At 46.4% G+C, this 26,146-nt stretch overlaps 3 protein-coding genes across 11 annotated transcripts in view; 2 read left to right on the top strand and 1 right to left on the bottom strand.

Moving 5' to 3' along the window:
- Positions 1–12,294, top strand: part of arhgap32b (Rho GTPase activating protein 32b) — a 102,084-nt gene extending 89,790 nt beyond the window's left edge. For all 9 annotated transcript variants that reach the window (XM_053846640.1, XM_053846641.1, XM_053846644.1 and 6 more), the window contains 11 exons: positions 2,613–2,715; positions 3,411–3,555; positions 4,167–4,249; positions 4,428–4,535; positions 4,797–4,942; positions 5,016–5,217; positions 5,390–5,535; positions 5,615–5,689; positions 5,814–6,629; positions 7,906–8,504; positions 8,937–12,294. In XM_053846640.1, the coding sequence (XP_053702615.1) occupies positions 2,613–2,715; positions 3,411–3,555; positions 4,167–4,249; positions 4,428–4,535; positions 4,797–4,942; positions 5,016–5,217; positions 5,390–5,535; positions 5,615–5,689; positions 5,814–6,629; positions 7,906–8,504; positions 8,937–11,048 (4,535 nt within the window). In that variant the 3' untranslated portion in view covers positions 11,049–12,294. The remainder of the gene's footprint in view (positions 1–2,612; positions 2,716–3,410; positions 3,556–4,166; positions 4,250–4,427; positions 4,536–4,796; positions 4,943–5,015; positions 5,218–5,389; positions 5,536–5,614; positions 5,690–5,813; positions 6,630–7,905; positions 8,505–8,936) is intronic.
- A 530-nt stretch (positions 12,295–12,824) lies between these two features.
- LOC128748758 (histone H3.3A) lies at positions 12,825–15,061 on the top strand. Its single transcript, XM_053847732.1, has 4 exons — positions 12,825–12,993; positions 13,717–13,867; positions 13,929–14,082; positions 14,152–15,061. Exons 2-4 carry the CDS (start codon positions 13,740–13,742, stop codon positions 14,278–14,280), a joined length of 411 nt encoding a protein of 136 aa, XP_053703707.1. The 5' UTR covers positions 12,825–12,993; positions 13,717–13,739; the 3' UTR covers positions 14,281–15,061.
- Positions 15,062–17,132: 2,071 nt separating this feature from the next.
- Positions 17,133–20,055, bottom strand: crx (cone-rod homeobox). The gene is made up of 3 exons (XM_053847074.1): positions 19,792–20,055; positions 18,945–19,096; positions 17,133–18,716 (listed from the first exon to the last, which is right to left on the bottom strand). The coding sequence occupies exons 1-3, from the start codon at positions 19,886–19,888 to the stop codon at positions 18,084–18,086; spliced, it is 882 nt and encodes a 293-aa protein (XP_053703049.1). The 5' UTR covers positions 19,889–20,055; the 3' UTR covers positions 17,133–18,083.
- Between the last annotated feature and the right edge of the window lie 6,091 nt (positions 20,056–26,146).

The raw sequence follows: 26,146 nt of genomic DNA, 5'->3' as shown, positions 1-26,146 counted from the left end.
ATGCCGGAAACTATGTGTACAACGCGACTCTATATAAAACATCTGACTTTATTGACAGACTGATTTACTTAAATGAATAATGTTGCGCTCTGTTTTCACCGCTGTGTTCATGCAGCTGCACAGCTGTCTGCATGTGGAGAAGGAGGAGGAAAGACGCTGAAGTTACTGAAGATTACCAGACTATTCATTGATCATTTTTTACGTCTGGATCTGTACTTCACTGGGTCACAAACCAGCATTTTGCACTTACACTTTATTTGAAAATTTGAACACTTCAGGTGAGGGTCGGTTTCGTAGTCACCATGCGCAGAAGCAGCAACACTCAGTGTCTCATTACACAAGCCTCCCCGTAGGATGAACGTTCCTTTTCACAATCTGAGTCAGTCAAATTCACAGCGTAACACTCTGTTATGTTCCTACTATGAAACTAGAGCCTCCCTCATCTCCTCGACCAAGGGGTGGTCACTGACTAGTGTGATGTTGTCTAGTGACGGGGGAGTACTCTGGGGTTTGAGGCTCTCTGCAATTTTGCCCAGCACGTTGAGGAAGGCCTGGTGAAATGAACTTGCCTCTCGTCGCAGCACCATCTCCGCCTCTCTTGACAGCCTGGCCTCTTCCATGGTCAACTGGAAATTGCGCTGCTGCTGCTGCTCCATATATTCCTTGTGGTGCCTTTTCTCTAAAGCAAGTATCTCAGAAAGAATGTCGCTCTGCGGACACTTGCACTTTTGACGTTCTGGACAAGAAATTGAAACAAGGGCATCAAAATTGATGAAGTCACTTAAATGTAGAGTCAGATATTATGACTGTGGTATGTGCTACCTATGTGTTGGGCTTTACATTTGGTCCGACATTGCACTGGGGTTCGCTGGTATCCATCTTCTCTGAAACGTTCAGGAGCACCCTCTCATTTGGTAAGAGTCGCCCCATCTCGATCTCCAGCATGACATCCAGTAAGGTCTGCACTTCTTGGAAAGTCCATTGTGACGCGCTGTTCATCGGCATTGTTGTCGCTATTTAGCTGATAGATGTGTCGTCGCTGTGCCTCTTCACACGCGGAAGTTAGGAGTATATGCGGGCCAATCGGCGAGGTCGTGGGCGGGACATCGTGACGCAACGGCGAGCACTCTCTCGCTGTCTCACTGGCGCAAACCCATGCAGCTGCCGTTACCTCATGGAGAGAGAAAAAGAACAATATTGTCTTCATTACAAGGGCATAGTGTTGCTCACCGTTGGTCAATATTTCACTGGAGTATTAGTCCTCTCACCGTGATCATGCACAGTAGGTGAGGGTTTGGTGCTGCCACAGATCAGAATCAGAATTTGATTTATTGCCATGGTCAGTGGGAAAGTGTTTTGGAATAAAGTGCTGACAGAAAATATAAAAGAAAATAAACAACAAAGGCTGTTCACAAATTCAACCGTCTGTGGATTCTCTTACACCTCCTGCTGCTTGAATACATGAATCAGTGATGGATTGTCTTTACCTTCCTTGAAATATTTTGTTTCCCATCGTGTCAAATTGGTTTGCCACTCTTGACGTGCTGTTATACATGGTTGCTTCCGTTGTGCTTTGTTTTAGAGCAGTGCAGAGCATTGAGATATATTGACATAATGCTTTCCCTCTCACCCTAAACCTCACCATCTAAACCAAATGGCAAAACTTAACCTTTACGCTTAAGAAAACTAAAACCCACTTATCTAAACCTAAGTATTTTCTACCCCCAAAATGAGGCTTGACAAAGTGAGGACCGGCCAAAATGTCCTCGCTATGTTGAATTTAACACTCATACAGGTTCTCACAAAGAAGTACAAAACACACGCACACACAGCTTCACCAATCAGGTGTCTGAATACTGTAATCAGTCGATTGCCAGTCTGGTGCAGCTTGATTCACCTGATGCCTTGGAACAAAAAACCTGCACCCAATGTGACCCTTTCTGGAACAGTTTTCTTCCAATTGACTCTAGGTGCATTATTTCTTTTTCCATTCATTGTAATGGGAAAAATTGATTCAGATTTCAAACAAAGCGCTTCTCGAACGGCCGTCTGGAACGGATTGTGGTCGAGAACCGAGGTACCACAGTACATCCCCACGGTATTTGGATCATTAGTTTATAATCAGTAAAGGATTCGCTATGTAATGTTATGGCTTACTTCATAGCGGTGTCTCAGGCAGATGCCTTGTAGTTTCCCTGTTTTTTCTTCCAGCTATGTGTGGAATTTTTCAGAGCAGCTGCTTTTGAGGTCTGACGTGGTGTCTTCTGAATTATGTGTGAATTATGGGAGGCCAGGGAACTGTTTACACACACACACACACACACACATGTTGGTATGATTCGTGTTTTGCTGGAGGCCACAAGAAGCCCTCTGTTTTTCAAACAATTTCTCATTTTCGCTTCTACACAGGGACCTTCAGCAATGGCTCACAAGACAGAAAACATCCGTGGTGCTCCTCATGTCTTTCTGATTACAATTGTAGAACAAAATGAACACCTCACCTCATGATTCGCAGGCCTCCATCAATTGTCCCCTGACTCGCGCTGTACGCCGAACAACTCACAGTGAGGAAGACGGCAAATATTCACAACCAATTTGTTTTCTCGTTGCAGTTCCACAGGTTCTCAAGAGCTGCACTGAATTCATCGAGAAACATGGAGTGGTGGATGGTATCTACCGCCTCTCTGGAATTGCCTCCAATATCCAGAAACTACGGTAAGACCTATTCCTTCCACAGTCGCTGCACCAAGACTTCACCTGGAGTGGTTGGTGCTGGGCTGACTGTGTTTATGCAATAATGTGAATGTGTGTAAACGGAGGGAATCACAGGAATGTGCCTGTGTGCGGGTCACACTGTGGGAGTCCAGGCTGCTGTCAGTGTGTTTACAATTTACTGTTTCATATTACCCACAAGACTTTTGACATGGACTTGGAAACTCACCTTTAACAAGACTGCTCTAAATAATATCCCCCTTCTCACACACCCACACACCACAGTCAAGGGATCATCTGTGTTGCTGTTTAGTGGAACTAATATCTAAAATATTTTGAATTGTACCTGCTCCACATGGAAGTATATTTGGATGTGGGTAATCATTCATGTTGTAATGTCGTCACACTGGATATTTAAATAACCTCTGTGACCTTTGCTGTATTTCTTAACCCAAGCAGCACGTTATCTCTGATGCTTTCCACGTGGCAACTGGCATGAATCACATTTCTGAATGTCTTTGAGAAAGGGACCTGGCAAAAAGGCTACTTTTATTTTCCCTGTAAAGCAATGAACGGAAAAGAGCTTTCAAACTTCACATTCAAGTTATGTATAGAGAGGAAGCAGTTGGTTGAGTCTGATAATGGGTTTGTAGTTTATCTGAAGCTAATGGTCTAATGGTGTGTTTGACTCTCTTCAGGCACGAGTTTGACTCGGAGCAGATCCCCGACCTGACCAAAGATGTTTACATCCAGGACATCCACTGCGTTGGCTCCTTGTGCAAGCTCTACTTCAGAGAGCTGCCAAACCCGCTGCTGACCTATCAGCTCTATGAGAAATTCTCTGTAAGTTAAGGGCCAGTTTGCTTTGCTTGTGCTGATTTTGCATCATTTGACGGGATGACGTTGGAGAGTCGGTTTGCTTTATTTGTGTCCAGCTGCAACACACTTTGCTAACTAGAATATGATATTTCTTTTTTGTGACAGTTACAGTGTGCACACAATTCATATCGGGTCCTCCATTTTTTAGTGAGCATAAAGTCACGAAAAAGTATAATTTGAACATATCACTATTGTATTTCATCCACCATGCAATGGTGGTATTTTTCACCCATGAGACTAAAAAGGCATATTTTATCTTGTTTTCCATATCATAATGATGTATGTAATGTCATCATCTTTGTAGTTAGTACTGCTGGCACAAGAATGCCAATGCCTGATAACAATTCTGAATACCTGCTGAAGCAAATATTGTGATATATTCTGTCTTGTCAAATTTCGTCTCAACCCACAGAGCTTTCACGTCCCTACACTTTGTATCCAGAAGGGTTCACTTGCACATATGTGCTACATCACTGACTCTTGTTGATCTGTTATGAGACTGCTGCTGCTGTATAACTTGCAGTTTTGATGTGTGACCCCTGACGACTTACACTCCCTCTGCTTGTATTCTAAAGGATGCTGTTTCAGCAGCGACAGATGAAGAACGACTCATCAAGATCCATGACGTCATTCAGCAGCTTCCGCCACCGCATTACAGGTTCGCGCAATCTTATACTGCCCCCATGTGACGAGCTGAGGTACTGCGGTGGCAATTTTTTTATATAAAAAATGAGCAATTTGACTGATGGAACAGTTGTTGCTGATGTCACTAGCAACAAGTGAGACTTGTATAGTTGAATGTAGTTGAAGCTCATTATATTTCCATCTGTTTTTAGGACGCTGGAGTTTCTAATGAGGCACTTGTCCCGGCTGGCAGCCTTCAGCTACATCACCAACATGCACAGCAAGAACCTGGCTATAGTCTGGGCTCCTAACTTGCTCAGGTGAGAAGATGATGCTTACTTAGTTGATGTGTAAAGCTTTCATTTTTGCACTGAAAAAAAATCACAAAGAATTCCAGCATGTTCACACTTGTGTTGTTATTTTGTTTTATAATAATGCATTGAGGAGAAGTATTGTCAATGTTTATGTTCGTAAAATGTAATGTAAATGTAGTAGCTGCTCACACAGGAAATGTGAATCCTAATTCTATGGTTTATTGATCATTTCCATTGATTCAAAAGAAATGTGTTTTATTGCTTTAGGTCGAAACAGATAGAGTCTGCATGCTTCAGTGGTACAGCAGCCTTCATGGAGGTCCGCATCCAGTCAGTGGTTGTAGAGTTCATCCTCAATCACGTGGACGTCCTGTTTAGCACCAAACTCAGCTCCCTCATACGAGAGGGAGCAGGTGAGTGCCCTCACAAGGTGGTCTAAAACTTACTATCTCACTTCCCCCCTCATGATGTTGTCCATGTCACCAGGTCACAACTCGCTGTCCAGGCCAAAGTCTTTGTTGGTCTCATCACCCTCGACTAAACTCCTTAGCCTGGAAGAGGCCCAGGCACGGACACAAGCCCAGATAAACTCCCCTGTTACTGAAGACAGCAAGTATATAGAGGTGGGCGAGGGTCCTGCTGCGCTGCAGGGCAAGTTCCACACTGTCATCGAGTTTCCCACTGAGAGGTTTGTCACATTTCATTTCTGTATTTATCCGCTGAGACCTGTCTTTGCGCCAAGCCTGTGTGGCTGCCAAATTCAAGCGCTAATTATAGGGGGTTGCACTTGTTTTCATTTTAACTTCATCCAATGACTTTCTTACTCAGTCCTGGACTTCAATTGTGGCTTCTAAATGCAGGAAGAGGCCCCCTATCAAGACGAAGAAGTCTCCTGTGGGTAGTTGGCGTTCCTTCTTCAACCTGGGCAAATCTTCTTCCATGTCCAAACGCAAGCTGCACCGCAACCCAAGTGAACCGAATGAGCTCAAAGCCATGGCTTTGTCTGGTGAGTGTGTGTGTGGAGCCTTTAGGGTCGGACCCTGAACTCCATGTCAGGTCTAATGCTGTGCTTGTGTCTGTTACAGGAGGCAGAGGAGACACCGCCACTCTGAGATCAGCCAAGAGTGAGGAGTCGCTGAGTTCGCTGCATAATGTTGAAGGTAATGTCTTCTGTATTTCACTTCTTTTTATCTCGAGAAGGAAGGTCCTGTTGCACAACAAGTGCTCCACATTATTTGTGGCTGCAGGTAGATAATATATTCATATTTGTCCTTCCCTCTGCAGGAGAGTCGAAGATGTACCGGCCACGGAGGCCGCGCTCCAGCAGTGACGCCCTGTCAGCCTCTTTTAACGGCGAGCTGCTGGACAGCCGGCAGCACTGCAATTCCTACGACAACCTCGACGCCACAGAGGACAGCGACGCAGATGACGGGCCCATCTGTGTGCCCGCTCTCATCTCACCTCCCCGCCTAGCAGGAGAAGACGTGGACCTCAGCCCGCCGGACATCGGCATGGCCTCTCTGGACTTTGACCCCATGTCTTTCCAGTGCAGCATCCCTGACACAACCTACTCCTTCCCGCTCGAGGACTCTGTGGCCGGAGCCGAGTGTTCCTTGTCAAAGAGGAAACCTGGGAGTCGTGAACAGACCAGCAGCTCCGACCTCATCTCCTCGTCCTACCTAGGGAACTTGTCGTCCTCTTTACTGTCCACTGAATTCAGCAAACCTGCTGGAGAGAAACCAGAAACCAAAAAACTAACCACGTCCTATTCCTACTCTGATAAACCCACGCAGGCTGTTTCGCCTATTAAATGTTTAAAGACAACCACTTTGACACCATTTTCCACTCCGGAGCTCTTCACAGTTGAAATGTCAGAGAAGAATTCTGTGGGAAAGACTCTGCCTCCTCCTCTGGTGTCCAAAGACTCGTCTCCTCTGATGGGCAGCGTGCTGCTGCGAGCAACTGAGCCATCCTTGAGTGAAGCTTTTCAAATGGAGCTGAACTCAAAGCTAGCAGCCTTTGACAGTGTAGACGGCCCAGAGTCAAAGGCAGAGGAGAGAGACCAACTGGCACTAGCTTCTACCAGTCAGGAGCCACAAGGTAGGATGTCTGCCTCCCTGTTCTGATAAAGATTATCCATCTCCAATTACTCAAAAGATAATCTATGGATTATACCTGAAATGCTTTAGTGCTAAATGTTGATCATCCTCTGGTGTCATAATACAACACAAATGCTTTTGGCATTTTCCAACAATTTCAGTTCTAAATCCTAGTGCTGCGTGATCCGTCTCGTAAAGCTTATTTTCTCTGACAGGCTCCACTATTGGTTGAACTACCACCTCGTGCCTTAACTCACTGCTGCATGACCTTTTTCCAGCAGTTCTTGCAGGATACCCAAAACACCAGAAAGCAAGCCCTGTTTCTGCACCACAGTTCAAAGACACACAGTTTATCAGCTTCCCTGGTGCTCTGAGATTTTAATTTTTAATTTAATCTTTTCTTTAATCCAACACCCTCAGCCCAAAGAGAGAGTCCCAAGTTCTGGGAACTTCGCCAGTAGTGGAGCTTGTTTGAGGACGGAGCACATATTAGTCAATTAGGCACCTCTATTTGGTCATATCCTCAAAATCCCCATCAACATTTTGTATTGAGATACACTTGATGCAAACTGTCGGGAAAGTTGGAAAATCTGTACATCATGAATACAATTCTGGATAAAAATAAATATAGTGAAGCATCATCTAAATATCATAAAATATGTTCTTTTTCATAAATATACTCCAAAGAAAAGTGTAAATGAGAGTAGCACCATAAAATTTTCTTATTAATTTTAAAAACTACTCCAACTTGTGTACAGTTTTTACAGTTTGGGGCGCCATCACTTAATCATTGTTTCTTTTCAAGAGCTTCTTCATAGTTGGTGACTGTCTTTGTCTAATTTGTCAAGTCAATTACACACTACTGCCGCCATATGTGGCAAGTGTATTAAAACTCAGCATCTCACCGCCCAGAGGTGTAAAACATACAACTTAAAGCATCCCTCGAGGGGCCCATGGCCCTCGGCCTGATGGGTAAGAATCACTGCTATGAACTATAGTGCATTGATCCCCGTGCCTACGCACTGCCATCTAGTGGTTAAAGGCGGCTGAAACCGCTCAACAGCAAACAAGTTTTTTTATTGCATATTACATTCCAATACTCAATTGAATTTGAAATCCCACTGCTGATTCTATCCAAGAGTCCTTTCATTGGTATTAGAATTATGACTGTCCAGAAATACTATTAAATGAATTAGATTAAGTGAATCCCTCCTGATTGTGTTGTAACATCACTGCTGTACTATTGTGACTAAGCAAATATATTTTTGTTTTCGTAGTGTCAAACCCTACCAAGGACTTCAGCCCTCAATCCCAGTGCAGCACAGCTCCTGTGTCGGCCCCGCCTCCTCCTCCTCCCAAAAACGCGGCGCGCATGTTGGCCCTGGCCCTGGCTGAGTCGGCTCAACAGGTCTCCCTCCAGCCTCATCCTCAGTGCTCTGAGGCGGCGACACCTGTGTCCAAAGTCGAGGTGGAAGTCTCAGCCACTCAGGACACGCCATCACTGGCTCCACTCCCTCAGACGCACTTCGACAACATTTTGGACCAAGCAAGTTCGCTTCCCCCGGCTGCTTCGACACAGTCTGCCTCGTGCTACTCTTCCAACTCGAGCCATCCATTAGCCCAGCAGACACCGAGCAGTACCATCCTCAGACCTGCATCTTCCACAACTCCACCAGAAACAGACTTCTCCCCACCGGATACTCCTCAAGACAAGTTTGCTCCTCCCTCTGCTTCCAAATCTCTAGTTCATCCCTCAACAAAAAGTCCTGACCAGGAAGTACCCGCTAAGGTCCCCACACCGACTAGCACCAGTCAAGCCACTACGCCCAGAAGTGGTTGCAGCGAGAGCCGAGTGGCACCACAGTCCGCCTCAGAGGTAAACACTGTCATGGAGTGTGGTCATGTTGGCCCATCCTATGTTGCTTTTCATTTCATTTTATTGCCCCATCCAACAAAGAAAAGAAAAAAAACTAAGTATAACATACAACAATATTGACCACCTCAAGCAAAAAAAACTTAACAACTCAGTTGGGTTAACTGTTAATTTGATGTTACAAGAACTCCAAAAATAACCTGGGGAAACTTGTTTCTTGTTGTTACACTGACAGTTTAGGTTTCAGTGCCACATTCTAAAAGGTCTCACGTCTGGGAGTTTACTGAATCAAATTTTCTTTGCTTAAGTCTCTGACTGGTTGAACGCTCTGATTTCATCCCACCCTTGGTACCAGACCTCATGATGGATTATGGTGCTCCTTGGATTTTATGTTTGAGTTGCTGTTGAATTACATTGTAAGGTTTGTGTCCTCAGATGAAACCAGAGGAGACGACTGCCCCTCCTGTTCTTCCAAAACCAACAGAAGTGCCACCTCTGAAACCCAAGAAGCCTGTCATCCCACTGCCTCAACATCAACCCCAACCTCAGCCACTCCTCACGCCTCAGTGCCAGACCAAAACCCAGCCCCCTCCGTCAAACACCAGTGCCAGAACAGCTCCCGGCGAGTCCTCCGAGAAGCCCTGGGAGGCCATTAAGCCCATACAGCCTTGTGCCGGTTCGTCAAAGTACCCGGACTCACATGGGTCTGCTCCTCCAGCGCCCCCTGTGAGAACCATGGAGAGCAAACTGGCCACTGCCGCGCTTAGTCAGAGTGAAGCCTCTTTCCACGTCCTGGTTGAGGGGCACCCTGATGAGGTCCTGCCTCAGCGCCCACTGACTCCTCGGAAGACCTCCACTCCACAGCCCCCGTACGTGTACCATAAAGGAGATCCTGTTCTCCTGGAGCCTTCAGGTGGAGCCTACTATCACCAGAGGCCGGTTCCTCTGGGTCCCCAGGGTATGCCGCACCACTATCGGCCGGAGGTGGCCCCTCCACACCATGCGTATGTGTCCAAGTCAGAACCTCAGATACCATACAGTGCCAGGGTGGACAACAGGTACAGCACTTTAGGCCCACGGTCCTACCACCACTCCATCAAGTCCAGAGGAAACCCTAGGAATATATACATGGCTCCAGGTCCCGGTCACCAGGGCTACAGCCACGACAGGACACATGGCTATCCCACCATCCGCCGGGTCCATTCTCTTCACGTTCCCTCAACCATCCGCACTGTTCCCATTCACCGGACCGAAGTCCCTCCAGATGACGACATGTTCTTCTACCACCGACCCGTTTACCCCTGTAAGGCGTACCAGCAGGCCCCGCCTCACCCCCCACAGCAGTCCTCACAGACAGACTACCACGTCACTCAGCTGCAGCCTTTCTTTGAAAACGGCCGTGTGCAGTACCGCTACAGTCCCTACTCTGGCTCCAGTCCGATGGAGGCTCCCTTTTACGACATCGATCCGTATGGCACCATTCGAGTCCGCCACATCCACTCGTACGGAGGGCGAGATCCCGCCACTGCCAGCCGACCAGTCGGGAAGACAGGGTACCACTACCTGGCACGCCATGTGATCCCGCCAGGGAAGGAGCACAGTTTTGTGAGCCGGGACATGCCCCCAGGTCACGCGAGCAAGGAAGCACCAGCGTATCTGTCCTGGGACCCAGAGGAGGCGGAGCGGCTCCGCATGCACTCCATTCGCCGGGAGAGCAGAGCGAGGCAGAAAATCAAAGGCCCAGTTCTCTCACAGTACGACAATGTGGCCTTGTTCTCATCAGCGGACATGAGTGGGTACGAAACCCTTCACCTGCGCAGCAAGTCCGACCCAGGTAAAGCTGTTCTGGTCGCTGCTGAAAGCAAAGATGGTCGCTATCTTCCCCGACACTTGCAGTCAGATCCGGACGTTGTCATGTACATGGAGACAGATGTCCAGGGCCATGTGGGCGGGGACAAGCTGGAGGGGATCGGGAAGCAAGGCAGTTCCAAGAAGTGTCAGTCTTCTCACTCACTGCCCTCCTCAGTGGGTCTCTCCCAACAACAGGAGACCAAACACGAGGCGGTGGAGGAGAAGCTGAGCGGGGACAGCAGCCACAGCAAACACCGGCACCAGGACAGCACCAAGAGGAGTTTCCAAACCACCGAGCACCACCAGACTAAAGTGAAGACCAACAGCTACCACAGCATCGACGAGCAGTTCTCTGCCTCCAGGGAACATGTGGTGCGCTCCAAACCAGAGCGCTCGCACAGCGTCCGCGAGCAGCCGCACTATAACCCCAGCAAACCTGACCTTGACAGAGACTACTACCAGAAACACAACATGAAACCAGTGCAGTCCCACTACGATAATCTGGACGATTACCATCCGGTACCTCATTCACAGGCCCCGGCTCAAAAACGGGGCGGCTCCAGCACTTACCCGGCTGCAGGATTTCCAGTCAGCCACAATAATAATGGCGCGTACGCCACCGCGCTGGGCCAGGGAGCCTTCATCCAGACCGAGCTGGGCCTCCCCAGGCCAGAGGCAGACTTGCGTACGGAGTAAGAAGAAACAGTTTGTAGAAAGTGGTGGACGGGCAGCCTCTGCAGGACAGCGGACTGTCAGTGTTTTTCTCTTTTGTATTTTCATGAATTGTACAGAATGTTATGAGACTTTTTACCCAAGGTCATCAATGAATCTGAAATATTGTCCAAGAGGTCACTTTGATTGATTGGGACGCTCCGCAGTCATACATGTACAGGATATGATAGAAGGTACTTACACAAGAACCATTACAATGTAAAAAAAAAAAATTCAAATATTATATATATATATATATATATATAAAGAATAGGATCACTAGTACAAAGGGATCGTCAGTTGTATTTTTGTAGGCGTGGCTCTTGGTACGAACTGGGAATAAAGTTTGCATTTTAGAAATGCATGCACTCCTCTACAGAACACTTCTGTGTACTTCACTGGTCATTGCTTATTCTGGACGTTACAGCACAAGTAGTAGTCAGACGACGAGTCAATGGGGAACACACGCGCCCCTGCTGGCTTGTCCACCAGGGGGCGTCATGGGGCGTGTCGGAACATCTGCGGTTCACCGTCTTACGGTCTCTCTGTTCCATCTTCTCGGTTCACAATAGTTTCAATGACTTTTAAATAACTGTTTGGACTCTTCTTGGGAAGGAGGGACCAGGCGTTTCGGAGCGGTTCTTGCACATCCAGGAAAACCAGAGGAAGATGGATGAATGCCTGATTGAATTTTCTATCTGAGATACGTTGAAGGGTTGTTGTTTTTTTGTTTGTTTTTAAGTGGTACTGGTGAACTGGAGTGACTGAATAAAGCTGATACACACGTCATGCTGACAGAAATGTTGCTGCTGCTTTGTGGGAGCTGGGGGGTCTCAATTAGCCTTAACTTATGTACAGATCATATTTTCTTCATCTGGATCAGAAATATGTCGCAGGGTTCTCAAGAGACCCGCTGGGGTTCTTTACTTTTATACTAGAAATGAACTGACTGTTCTTTACATTTGGGGTGTTGGGTTTTTTTCCCCTCTTGGACCAGGAAACGATGTACAGTCTGTTCTTCTGGTGTCGACTGACGGTTGAATTCCAGTGTCATTTTGTACCCTGTGTCTGCCCCTCCTGCTCTCCCTGTGCCCCCCGTCGACCTGGAGAGGCGCAGAGGACGCACTGTGTACTTGAATGTGAAAACACTCCAATGTCTCGAACGCAAGAGATACCTTAACCTAGATTTGAATTCAATAAAACTGTCCAAAGGTACTTGTGGGTCTCTGTCTCTTCAGGTGTGAGATTTTGATGATTTTTTGTTGCTAATTTTATGCGTCCTTATTCTTAAAACGGCATCCCATGTTTCCATCAGATTATATACTACACAGCATACTTAGTATTGTTAAATTAATTTGCAATAGTATATCCTTGTGACGTCATCGTAAGGAGTCACTGAACAGAACTTTATCTTTAAAGTGAACATTAATTTAAAAAAACTAGCTACAATATGTAGTGCCAGTACGTTGGTGGTAGACCAGTAATAGCAAACGTATTTCACGTGGAAAATGTATAGTCCGTTGTATATTGCAGTCAAGAGGCAATTAGAACTGCGTGAATAGTTTTTTTATTTTATTTTTAATGCTACAAGTTAAAATAAAAATTCTAAGATTCGTGTTTACACGGCACATTTTCAGCATTTCACGAAAACAAAGGGGGTGTTGCGTACTAAAACACGCTATATTCCTTTTAAAGTCATGAGCAACCTTTTAAGCGTCACATACAGCTTTTACGGAGAGATAATAAAGATAAACGGAGGCATTAAAGACGTGCTGCGGAAATGAAGGCTCACTGTTTACAAATGTGTCCAAATGCATTCTGGGAGATACATGATCGTCCGCCATTTTGCTCCCACTTCCATTGTGTACGAGAGATAGTAAATATCTGCCGCTGCCACAACACTCCGACAAAGTCTTGTTTTCATCCGCAGGTAAGAGGCCACTTGGATACGTTCGTTCTGCTGTGTGTCCGTACTCGGTGTGTACTTTGTAAAACTGTCGATTCGAAGAGTTACGAGGACATATAAAGCTATTATTTCGACGACCCGAAAGCCTGTGGCCGAGAAACACGACTCTGCGGATACAGCAGCTCCGTCTTCTTCATCGAGCGTCTCTCTTCCTCTTTGGCCCTGTAACTGGCTTCTGCCTTGAGGTTTGCTCAATAGTGTATCATTGCGGCTTCGCTGTGTTTGGTGTAAAGAAGCTCGACGTAATTTCTCGTGTGTATGTTGTCGACGACCGTCAATGTTGTTCCGCTCAACGTCTCCAATTTGGAAGCTTCCATTGAGTGCCGCCATAATCCTGCGGTAAAAGGGCGGTGCTAACTCGCTAGAGCCCGCCTACTTACCCAAGCTACACGGCTCTGATTGGATCATAAGTAGGCCAAAGTCACCACCCATAGGTTGTCGGTCAATTCGCCAGCTGTTCTCCGCTGTGATTGGCAGGTGTTGATATGCCACAGCTGCCAGATGAGAGGAACTTCATCCATCAAAGCAGGCGTGGAATAATACATATGTATGCGTTCTTGTGCTTGAGTTTTACTTTGGTGACGGTTTTTATCAAATGTAAAATGTTGTCATGTAAAATTAAAATGTAGCGATGATGATTTTGTGTGGACACATGTCTTCATGTCACCTGACTGGAGTGATTTGTAGTCTACAGGTAACTTGTCGTCGTAATGGCTCGTACCAAGCAGACCGCCCGTAAGTCCACCGGAGGTAAAGCTCCTCGTAAGCAGCTGGCCACCAAGGCAGCACGTAAGAGCGCCCCTTCCACTGGGGGTGTGAAGAAGCCTCATCGTTACAGGTAACGTTGGACCCACCCCAGCGGTCGTTCTGACGCGTGACACTGTGAACTTGTGTGGCAGGCCCGGCACCGTGGCTCTGAGAGAGATCCGTCGGTACCAGAAGTCGACCGAGCTGCTGATCCGGAAGCTCCCCTTCCAGCGTCTGGTCAGAGAAATCGCTCAGGACTTCAAGACAGACCTGCGCTTCCAGAGTGCCGCCATTGGTGCCCTGCAGGTGGGTTGAAACCGCCCGTGCCGGACCCCCAGTCCAGCTGCTGACTGGCGCCTGTGATTGTTCCTGCAGGAGGCCAGCGAGGCGTATCTGGTGGGGCTGTTTGAGGACACCAACCTGTGCGCCATCCACGCCAAGCGCGTCACCATCATGCCCAAAGACATCCAGCTGGCCCGTCGCATCCGCGGCGAGCGCGCTTAGACACGCGGGTCCCGTTTTCCTCCCCTCCCCCTCCTCCACCCCCCCTCCGCTTCTCACCTTAGAGGAAACCTCGGTCCCGAAAAGATAGAAGTATGTTGCAGTTGTGTCTTTAGCTTATTTTGTCTCGACACATGTTTTAGGGTACTTTTCTGTGCATGGTAACGTCTCCAGGATCCGACCCACCGGAGTTTACGTTCAGAACTGAGCAGAACTGGTGTCTCTCACATGCTCACCTGTGGAGCTGTAGATCAGGGACTAGTCTGCTTAAGCGGAGCTGCAACTTCCACAGCAGGGTGCTATTGAAACTAGTCCCGAGGCTCCTGTCTCCTCTCTGTCCTCCTCTCTGCCAGGTCTGGTCGTCTCCTGCCTCCTGGTGGTTGTGTGGGTTCGGATCTCCAGCCCGATGCTGGAGTCAACTCTCAACAATACAAAACATGGTCGTCACGGTGTTTCACCTTCACAGACGGTTCACCGACCGTCTCTTTGTACATGCACTGATGTAAGAGACCCTGTTAGAGTCCCACGGTCCTCCGCCTCCTCGTGCTCCACGAGACCTCCTGTCGGCGAGATCACGCCAGCGACCCTCCACTTCATTGTGAACCCCTCTTGTTTCCTTTCCTCTGCATGTCCTCACTCTCAAAGTTTGTGATACACTCTATAACCTCATTTTGTTTTTATATTTTCGTATTCCTGGAGATTTTCAGACTTAAATGAATGAACTGATCTTTGTATTTTTCAAATTTCTCATACTACAGTGGTAATAAATAGTTGAGTCAAACAAGCCGTGCTCCTGTGGTTCCTCACTCTGCCTGTCACTGACGTTTGAAACGGACACTGGAGCAGACAGGAAGACGTCGGCTGGTGAGGAGTGTGAGGATTCAGGATTGCTCTTCTGACACCTTTTAAACTTGACTGAGGACTGGTTCTCTTTATGTATTTAGTTATATTTATCTCTTCATTTTACAAACGGAAGTCAATCTGACCTTTCCGTTTAACAGCGACTGAAGGTCAGTAATTGTCATGGTCAAATTTGGCCACTAGAGGGGGACAAAGCGTCAAGCAGAACCTGGATTGCAGAGACCACCGCAAACCGGAACTGCGCTCTGAGATGAAAAAGATAGAAATAGTGCGGATAAAGAGTACAATATGAGGACAATAAAAACAAAGGCTAAAGACCTCACACACACATCAAACTGTGCTCTTGTAATAGTTTATAGTTTATTTAGTTTATTTATCAGATCAAAACAACGCTTATTTCACTGTCTAATTCCTCGTCAATTCACAGTGAATTTTGGACGCATTATGGAAAATATCCGAAAAATAAAAATATTTACAAAAACACCTTGGATTTTTAATGACCAGACCTTAAGCACATATGAAAAATACTAATGCCATTGATGATGAACCTGGAATGTTCCAGACACTGTGCACGAGATGGTGCTGTTTTGTAACATCACTTCACTGAAGCGACTGCACGCATCTTAATCCATATTCACCTACCTCGTCAACATTTCTGTATTTAATGTATTTCATTTTTTTGACGCTATCCGTAACGACTTTTTCGAAAATTCAATAAATCAGCTCGCACCCGCATCAAGGTCTGATGGCAAATCTGTCAGAAACCGGTTGTCGCTTTTTTATTCTCCAAACTTTTAATGCGTTTATTATGGGGAAAAAAACAACCTTCGGCCCCTTTTTCAATTTAAATTGTTTAATTCAACTAATCAATATATATAGTGGATCTTTTGATGATTTGGAATCAATTCTTTTATTTCATTTCATTTTACACTGTTGTGAACGGACATTTTTCAGGTAAACAATTGTAATAATTTTTGCTGAAATTACTTGAGATTTTTTCTCTCTCGAAAGGTTTGTATCTTGGATGCTTGCAGGTATTTGTTTTCCTGTTTATTTATTTATATTGACCACTGCATCAACTATAAAGTTGTTATATTGTTAGTATTTTATACAGCTAAAATAGCATAAATTCGAATATATTTTATTATATTTCCTTGCGTCTTATCATGGTTTTGTTTTTCAAAAACCAGAAGAGCATTTGACAGTGTCAAAGCATCAAGTGTGGACAGTTCTTTATGCGTCTACTTTTTACTGTCACCACATTTTTTCAAAGTTATGTTTGTTACTTTTTTTTTAGTTCACATGAGTTGATGCGTGTGCTGCCTGTTACGCTCCCTCCTGCTCATTTTCTTCAGCAATTTCCCCTGAATAAATAAAGTAATTCTTATTCTTAGCATTGATGGGAGGATCCCAAATGTTTCTACGCCTGAGTAGATACTTCAGGTTGGTCACCAGCTGTATAAAGGAGACCGTGTCATGTTGCAGACGGAAGAGCTGGTCATCAGGTGAGTCCTTGGCGGTCAGGAAGAGCCAGAGAGATGTGAGGGAGATGATGGTACAAATGAAATGCAACAGCAACATTCCAACTTTGAAGCGTGACCACCTTCAGATCTCATCTCACATTTCTTCAGATTCGAATCAGATCTTCCAAGAACAGCTCTGGAAAAGTTTCCACCACAAATTGTTTCGTCCTGCCGTCAGTCACCTTCCTCAAGGTCTGCAGGCTCCGCCCCTCCCCCATCACATCTGCTCCTCTCCGGGATTACGGCTGCAGTGTCTGCAGGATGATGGGGGAAGATTACAGGCCTGCCGCATCCTCCAAGAGAAGTTAACCAATCAGGGCGCACAGATGGAGGGATTAACCAATCAGACCGCAGAGAGGGCGGCAGTGGGATTAGCGCGGAGTGGGATTAGGCCGGTGCTGAGTGCACCAAAGTGCTCTGACATGCTTCCGTTCTCTGCTGTGGTGGTGCAGGACTGGAACAATAACGGCGTACGAACACGTGACTTTATTGCTTCTGTCCGAGTTACAGCAGAAACCTTCATCCACTTGTTACACTTGTACACACTCCGAACAGATAGACTTGTTTGACTCTATCAACTAAATGCAACACAAATTAAAGCCCTACAGTTTCACAACATGGCAGAAATGAAAACAAACAAAAAATAAAGAACAATAACTGCAGAGTTGGACGGGCAGCGTTCGCTAAACAACACCGACTCGAGGCTCTGGCAACCAAACAATCGGCACGCAACTATTCTCCTATATTTGGTGTAAGAGTGATATTCGCGTGGCAGCAATCAGGCCATGGCGGGATTATCCAGGAGGAGCCGGGGCAGAGGGGGGGAGGTCGGGGACCTGAAAGTCGGGGAGCAAGGGAGCGCGAGGGGAATGGACCGAGAGACAAAAGCAGCAGTGATTTATGAGACCGTTCATCAGCTAAAAAGAGACGACACGTTGAGGGAAACTTGGCAAAGATGGAGCGAAGAAGACAGTCAGGAGGTGAGTGAGACAGAGTGGGGGCTCTAATCCCAACTAATTCACTTAGGGCATTGCTGAAGGGAGGCTAAGAGGATTGGGACGCTCCCAGAACCAGCTCAACTAAAATAACCAAGACGGAGCGGCGAGAGCCGCGCGGGCCAGATGACCGCGTGACGGCTGCAGGCCGGACCCGGGACACTTCACATCCACACTGTGTTCATTCTGACCTCGTGTCACAGTCAGGTCCACTCCGTGACCGTCAGCACATAAACGTAGAGAAGCACTACACACACAACCCTGGGAAGACGACAGGATGATACGACTAAGGCTAGCGAACAAACACAGACAGATCTAGAAACTGGTGGACCACCGTCAGTCCTGCAGGGAGGCCGTTCCCTGCACACTCTTTCAAGGCTCGAGTTGTCGCTGTGACCTGACGTCACAGAGGTTCTGCAGAGGCTGGCTAGAGGACCTGGAACTTCCAGGAGTTTTGGTCCTTGTGGTCCAGGCAGTCCATTGTTGTGAAGCCCAGTTTCCAGGCCTGCTGGTCCTTGTAGTCCAGGCAGTCGACCGAGGTGAAGCCCAGGGACGAGGCGGTGCTGTAGCCCTGCGACGACAGCGAGGCCGGAGACTGGCTGAGGGACCCCCCCATGGAGGGCACGGTGATGGGGCTGAGAGCGCCACCTGTGCCGGAGAGCTGCGAGTGCATGGGGGACAGGTAGGCGCTGCAGTCCAGGCCGGTGAAGTAAGAGGTGGTGCTGGCGTAGCCCTGGGTGTAGGAGGGCTGCCCGTAGCTCATGGGGTACGGCGAGGGCCGCTGCATGCAGGTGGCCGAGGAGGCCAGCGGGTCCGGGAGCGGCGAGATGGCGGGGCTCCAGATGGACACGGCGGTGTTGCCATTGCTGGCGCTCGGGGCCAGAGTGGGGTTGGACTGGGCCGAGGAGGGGCTGTAGGAGCCCGGTGGGTTAGGGACCGGGTCGGGGGCGCTGGGCTCCTGCACCGGGGAGGCCTTCTTCTTCGGGGGCCGGGGCTTGGACTGGCCGCTGCTCTGCTGCTGCTGCTGGCGACACTTGGCGCGGCGGTTCTTAAACCAAACCTGGACACAGAACACAGCAGTGTTTGTCAGAGTCCACGACCAGTGCAGGTGAGGAACACCTCCATCTGGTCTCCTTCAGTGTTTCTCCACATCAGTCACACTCAAAATGTGAATTGTTGATTTGGTACATCACACAGCTTCTACTGATAATGAAACTAGTCCAAACAGAGTTCAGACCCCCTCCCCCACCTTCCCCCGTTCTCCGTCTGGCGTGGACATTTCCTGTACCTGCACACGTGACTCGGGCAGGTTGATCTTGAGCGCCACCTCCTCTCGCATGAAGATGTCAGGGTAGCGGGTCTTGGAGAACAAGGCCTCCAGGATGTCCAGCTGTGTGCGGGTGAAGGTGGTCCGCTCCCGCCTCTGCTTCCGGGGAGTCGCTGAGGACAAGAAATATTACGCTCATGATGATGATGATGATGATGGTGGTGGAAACTCTTCCCACTTCAGAGTCAAGTCCAATTTAAGATTCACTCGCAACCTCTTCATAAAAACACATTCAGTCGTGAAAATATTAAAAACAAGTCAAATTAACAAGTGAATAGCTGAATACCAGCAAAACATAAAAAACATTGTACTTGAAAAAGAACTGCGTGCACTGGATTCGAACCCCCAACCTCTTGTTCTCCCTGGAAAAGCAGCGGAGCCGCCATGACTTCAACGTGCACTTCTCATCTTTTCCAACGTTATACGAGTATAAAACAGCTTCCAAGTCTCCGGTTCGACCATTCGATTGTCGCACGCAAACAAATGCAGTGAAGAAAACACTTTTTGTACGTCAAAATATGACGCAAGACGTTGATAAATAATAATAATAATATTTTTGAATAGTAGCGATGAGTCCCTCATTCATAATACCACGAACACATACGACATATTTGTGCGATATCGCTAAGGTCGAGCCTCGGACATTGACAGCGGTAGTTTTTCATTGAAAAACAAGCAGCAACAAAAAAGTTCGTTAATACCAGTTAACTTCAGATTTAAAAAATATATATTCCGACAAGTCAGTAAAAAGAAGTTGACATCCGAAAGTGTGAAAGGAGGGTTTCCGTCAGAAAAGAGCGCAACTTACAGGGATAAGCCACGGTGGTGTGCAGCACGTCCATCCCGGGAGCCGGCAGGTTTAACCCGTTCATGGTGTAGTGAGGCTGCTTTATGTAGGACATCATGGTGCTGCGGCTCTTAAGTCCGCGGGCGGCTCTGACTGCAGCAACAAGTCCGCGCAGGAAACACACGGCAGCTGGAAGCGGAGCGGCTCCTCACAGCACACAGCTCATCCCACAGGTGGACGGGGCCCCGCGACGCCTTCACGAGCCGCGGTGGTGCCTTCACTGACTCTGCGCACCGGCACACGCTGCTAATTAGAGGCGGCCAGTTACTCCCGCAAACCACTCCCACCCCCCGCACCCCCCTCCACACACGCACCTTTCCATCACGTCACAAACGCTGCACTGGCGCTCTAACTTCAAAAAGAAATCTGTCGACACTTTGACACACACGGCAATCATTATGATAGAATTATTACAGAAAAATGGATGCAATTGAATTCGACGCACATACTCTACTATGATACTATAAAACTACTGAAGGCTCGGTTTCTCCACTGAATCATCCTGGTGAAAGACAGTCCGAGGTGAAGTGTGACATCACACCACATACTGCTGTGAAAATGCTGTGAGATGTGTTTCATAAAACCAAAGAAACCCTCCGTGACTGAAGGGCTGTAAACACAGAGGTAGAGGAGCAACACAGCCATAGTTACAACGTAACAATGAATGAAAAGGCTCTGATATATATATATATATATATATATATATATATATATATATATATATATATATATATATATATATATATATATATATAGTGTTTCTCCCTGGGAATTTTGCTGGATTATATTCATGGATTTTCATGCCTAAGCGATCTGTTCAAAATCTGAATCGATTTTTCCCATTACAATGAATGGAAAAAGAAATAATGCGTTCCAAGCCTTAAAAGAGGCTTTTGTAGGAGTGAATGTAGAGTGTCTGCTGCAGGTGCGCTGTTCCTCTATGTGTGTGGCTGCTGCATGTGGGAGGGGTTGCCGAGTGAGTGACGTCTCTCCAGAAGTGAAGAGGTGCCCGGTGCGTGTCCAGCTCTGAATGTGCGCTTCTGTGCAGTTTGGCTGTGACAAAGTCATAAACCAAGTAACTTAGCTCTGTCCCAGACTCTCCTCATCCCTGTCCCAGCTCCAGCCCACAACAGGACATCAAACCCTGGAGTGAGCGCTCCAGCCTCGGAGGTGTGGAGAGCGAGCACCTCCCCTGTGACACTCTACCACGGTCCAGTGTGGAGACAGGAAAGGTTTTACACCTCAATATGAAGAAAAAACAGTCAGTAAATGTAGCTAACAGGACACGTCTACATACAGAGGCTGCGTTATACACAATAACAAAGCACATCGTGGGTCAGCTGATCGGTCCGTGCACGTTATGTTGTTTCTGGCTTTTTTCGGGAGCGTTTGAGTTCTGGATTTTCATTCGAAATCTGAAGCAAAAAAGTCTTTAAATTTTTGATCAAACTCCGATTTGTTCGAATTCTGGGACATTCGAAAACCAAGGTCCCACTGTATTTGTTTTTGGGTGAAATCTCACTGTTATCCTCATTTCGTAAGTCACGACACTAGCATTTAATTGGTTGACGTGGCGTGGAACAGGGCTGTAATGGGTGCAATGTTTGATGTTGTTGTCACTGTCAACAATTGTTTTCAAAACTTGCCAACAGCCTTTTAATCTCTGGAGTATTATGGCTTTCTATGGCTTCTTTGGTTGCAATAACTCTCAGCGGACCAGGGAAAGAAACGTCACCACGAAGTAACTCTCTGTTTCTGCACTGTCTAATGCAGGGGTCACCAGTGTGGTGTGGTTGGATTAAAAAAAATATATATATATTAAGTATCTTATTGTGTTTGACTTCATGTTTTCTTTGTATAATTCTGATGAATCAATGTACGTGAGGAACATCATTTGTCAGAGCTGTGTTCCCAACCTGACAGCTCTCGGCTCACACCCTTACACAAGCTTGCAGGGCCCTGATCAATGAGCTATTCCTTACCGAGCGTCATTGTTATTACCCATTTCTGCCCAAGGAAACCAACCGCACCAATAGGTTTCATGTGAATTTCATAGTGGCCATACATTTTGAAGCCATACTGAGTTTGGCACCTCTGGTATGGAACATCTAAGTGCAGGTTTTGAATATTAAACATGTTCCCTCAAAAAGATCAATGTAGTTTAAGTCAGTATTTTCCATATTACACTGGTCCTGCAACTTACACTCAAGTGTGACTTGTACCTATATCGAATTTCACCTTCTTAAAATGCTACCTGATATTGACCAACATCACCCAGGCATAAACATTATGTTATGTCCGTGATGTGACCTGATAATCTTGGTTCTGTCCCACAACAGATGGAGAAAGTTGTTCTCTGAATCAGAAATCTCCAAAGGCCACGTGGTTAAGAGTCACAACAACAGGAAAACACAACACATATTATTGAAGTGGACTCGTATATGGTGGTTTTGGTGCCTTTGACTGGAAAATCCAGAGAGTAACATCATAATAACCAAATAACAGGACCTCTACTGCTTCTCAAGGATCTCAACCAGACACCTGAAGGGATGGACGTTGACAGCGGCTGCAGATAAGTCATATTTTTTTCCTTTGCACGCTATTTTACTGTCATCTGTCCAATAAATGCCAAAAATCCTCCCCTTTGCATCTCATTCGGCTCCATCAGCTACGTTCCGTATCTCGGGTATGAATACAAAAGACTTAGCTGGAGGACTTTGGTGGTGTTACCCCTCATCGTGAAAAAAAAAAAAACTTTTAAAAAAGGGCCAAGAATCACAGCACTTATCAAAGCAACATAGAATGAGGACATTTTAAAACTGTTAGAAACATATTTATTGTTGTAGCTGCTGCTTTGTAGTCTCAGTTTCAATGTACATGTATTTTGTAGTTCTCATCTGTAGAGGTGAGAGGTCACTCATGAAGCCACCAGAAACAGTATAAAACACTTGGTAACACAAGACAGAGCATAAAAACTAACCAAGGTTTATCTAAAGCTGTCGCCGCTCCTTTAATCTGACATGGCTGGCATCAAAAATAAAAATCCTTGTTTGTGTTCCCACCACAGCAATCATATATAATTGACAGATTACACGGAGGCAAACAGCTGCAAACAGAAACACACTCGCTAACACCCACACAAGCGGCAAAGCTTATTTGATTCATCATAATATGCTTTATCTGAAAAGTAAGTATCTTATCTCCAGATAAAGGGAGGAAAGTCGAAGCGATCAGTTTAGTGTCGGGGCTGGAAAGACGGCGGGAGCAAACTGAAGGGAACAAACGGGAACCAGTGGATGGGTGCAGGAATATTTGGGGAACTTTGGAAGAACAAAAAGTGTGCGGATGATGAGCAAGAGGACGACACAGTGGAGGAGGATTTACTGAACACCGGGACTGCAACTGCGCACACTCGACCGGACGACAGGAACTGAGAGATTATGTTTCCATAAGATTGTGCTGTTGTGTATTTAGGTAAAAGTCAATATCATGTATGTGTGTGTGTGTGTGTTGCAAATGTTATGTTTGACTCCTTGTCTGCTCAAGTTTTGCCTGACATATCTGACTTTAGTTGAGAACACAGGTAAATGTCATAGATGACTAAATCTAAGCTTTTAACAAAGTTGTCATGGACTCTCTGAAGTGCTGCCTCTCCACTAGATCAACAACAACAACATTGCTAAGTGCAGTTTGGGCAAACACATGTAGTTTATAACAGAAAAGTGGAACAGCTTGTCCTGCAGCCAGAGCTGCAAATAGGGAAATAGGGAAGAGGACTGATCCGGTATAATCCCTGTTCAACGGCCCTTCCCCCATAAAATCTGGACTCTACAGACGTGTTCCGAGTGATGCAAGCAAGGCTTTTTATTTTGAGACCGAGAGGAGCGGCGCCTCGCGCCTGGCAAACTGGCGTTTCAGCACAGGAGGGATGTCAACAGGTACACTGTAATGTGAGTGAGGGGAGGGGGGGGGAATAGAGGGATGGAGAACCGGGTGAAGGGGCAGAGGATGGGGGAAGGCTCCAGTTCTGGTTCCCACTGACACACTGCTGCTCTTAATCCAGATTACAGTGTCTAAAGCAGGTCGGCTAAATCTGTAGAGCAGCCAGCAATACAGAGGCTGCTGTCAGCACCAATCACTCACTCACAAACACACACACACACACACACACACCAGGTGCCACCAGCAGCTCAGAGGAGATCGATGACCCCCTCCCGCCCCCCCCCCCTCCCCCCAGCCAGTAAGACAGTGATTTTAATTGTGTATTCATAAGACACTCCAGATGGGTACATTGTTTTCTACACGTAGCGCTGAATCATCCCAGTCTGTGTAAAATAGAGAATAAGCTTAGGACGTCTGATGAACTTTCACCCTTGTGATGGCCAAAAGTTTCATGTATTGAAACACCTCTAGTCCTTCAAATATAATAACTGAATGGCTAAGATAACACAATAGTTTGGATGATATCTGAGGATTGCACCTCTATTTAGTCGGGATGTTCTGATAGGGGTTTTTGCTGCTGATCAGCCAGAGTGCCGATCGCCACCAATCACATGGATTGACAATGAATTTGTAATAAAAATGATGAGACCTTCTGTGAGGATGATGTGGGAAAAATGAAACATTAAATCATTTTAATTCAGACATGTTTTTATACACCTCTTCAAGGTGGCAAAAATAGAAAAACCTAGAAAAAGGACAACTGAAAAACATTTAATTTGAAGAAGTGGCAGTTTGGTGAGTCTCTTTTTTGTCCGTGACATATTTACACACTACTACTTGTAGCAGGACTCCGAGACAGAGAGCACGGCATTGGTGATTCAGGCTGACAAATGCTGCACCGGACTCCAAAACAGTGATGGATTCGATTACAAATATAATTTCTTATCATTCCGAATGTCGCGCTCGGACCAGCAGGTGTTGCTAAGCATCAGCAGCGGTAACAGCCTGCTGCTGAGGAACCAGCGGTCTCACTTTCATGAGCCCAGAAAACTCTCCGTGCTCCGTCAAGTGCTGGTGCTTTAACTGGCGTGTTTAATTTGGAGGCGCTTCCCTGCACAGCATTTTCCCGTGCATGTGCTGCAGGATGCAAACTTTACATGACAGATTGAAAGAAGCTCCACAGCAGATGCTGCTGCCAAGTGAGCAGCGAGTCGGCAGGAGCGGACGCATCGCAACCAGCAGAGCTTCATCTCAGTGCCGACTGTCACACATGATCGGTTGTGATCGGCAGTGACTGGTAATGATGGGCATTCACCGATCACACTGACATCGGCCGATCACGATCAGAGCATCCCTACTATTCAGTGTTTCATTCACTGGGACATTGTTTAGTGTTGTGTAATTACAAGCATAAGTTATGATGTGATACTGATTTCGGACCTCAGGTTATAGGGTGAGTTGAGTACTGGTGACAACAGTGTTATCATGCATTATTATTACAGGGATCGCAAAAATGCTGATGATACAATAAATACAATGTCAAGTAATAAACAATACAATTGTTATTACTTGTGAGCTGGTGGTTATTTCATTGCTCTGATTAGTGTTGTGTACGTATATTCTACGACATATACACATGGGTGTGTGTGTGTGTGTGTGTGTGTGTGTGCGTGTGAGTGGAGTGAGTCAGAAGTTGCCGTAAGGTGAGGTGTGTCAGTGTAATTTCACCGGACAGTAATCCGGCACTTGGATTAGAGGCTGCTGGTATTAGAAGAGGGGGTGCAGCACACAGTCACCTCTGAAGTGGCTCAGTATGGAGGAGTGTGGCGGACATCAGCCCTGTCTGTCTTCACACCAGCAACCTGTTGATGGCCACACACACACACACACACACACAAAATAAATAAATCGAATGAAGAATGAGGCAGGCAGAAAAACTTGGCTATATACTCAACATCTTAAAATACATTTAGCTATGAATGAAACTTAAAAGTTAACAAGTAAAAACTCAAGACAACACAGTATAAAACAATATATTCCTATTATATATTTTTAAATAAATACACAAGCTTTACAAACCGAAAAAAATGACATATTTGATCCTTGAATGTCTTAGTCCTCGTGGTTTGGCAATATTATGCTATGACAATGTACTATTTCTGTGTCACTGTTAAAACAAGAAGGCAGGTAAATATATGTAACTGGGTCAATCAATTCGCAGAATAACTCCAAAACGGACTGACGTATTCAAGGGGTCAGTGCTGGGACAGAGACTCAAACTTTGCTTTTACGGTAGCGGGTAGTCACGATGATCGCAGTCTGGATTGTGGACACGCAAACTGAGCGTTAACACAACAGACTGCTGCCACCTGCA

The sequence above is a fragment of the Synchiropus splendidus genome, chromosome 17 (genome assembly GCF_027744825.2).
Source record: "Synchiropus splendidus isolate RoL2022-P1 chromosome 17, RoL_Sspl_1.0, whole genome shotgun sequence".
NCBI lineage: Eukaryota > Metazoa > Chordata > Actinopteri > Syngnathiformes > Callionymidae > Synchiropus > Synchiropus splendidus.
The sequence above is the reverse complement of the archived record's forward strand: the minus strand, read 5'-3'. Positions and strand labels throughout refer to the sequence as shown.

What these genes read in the sequence shown, in the direction of transcription:
- crx (XM_053847074.1), bottom strand. Translation starts at nt 19,888, where the DNA reads ATGATGTCCTACATAAAGCAGCCTCACTACACCATGAACGGGTTAAAC. An exon ending in CACCACCGTGGCTTATCCCT is followed by an intron (nt 19,097 to 19,791) that starts GTAAGTTGCGCT and finishes TCTTGTCCTCAG; the next exon opens with CGACTCCCCGGAAGCAGAGG. An exon ending in TGCCCGAGTCACGTGTGCAG is followed by an intron (nt 18,717 to 18,944) that starts GTACAGGAAATG and finishes TTCTGTGTCCAG; the next exon opens with GTTTGGTTTAAGAACCGCCG.
- LOC128748758 (XM_053847732.1), top strand. Translation starts at nt 13,740, where the DNA reads ATGGCTCGTACCAAGCAGACCGCCCGTAAGTCCACCGGAGGTAAAGCT. An exon ending in AAGAAGCCTCATCGTTACAG is followed by an intron (nt 13,868 to 13,928) that starts GTAACGTTGGAC and finishes CTTGTGTGGCAG; the next exon opens with GCCCGGCACCGTGGCTCTGA. An exon ending in CCGCCATTGGTGCCCTGCAG is followed by an intron (nt 14,083 to 14,151) that starts GTGGGTTGAAAC and finishes TTGTTCCTGCAG; the next exon opens with GAGGCCAGCGAGGCGTATCT.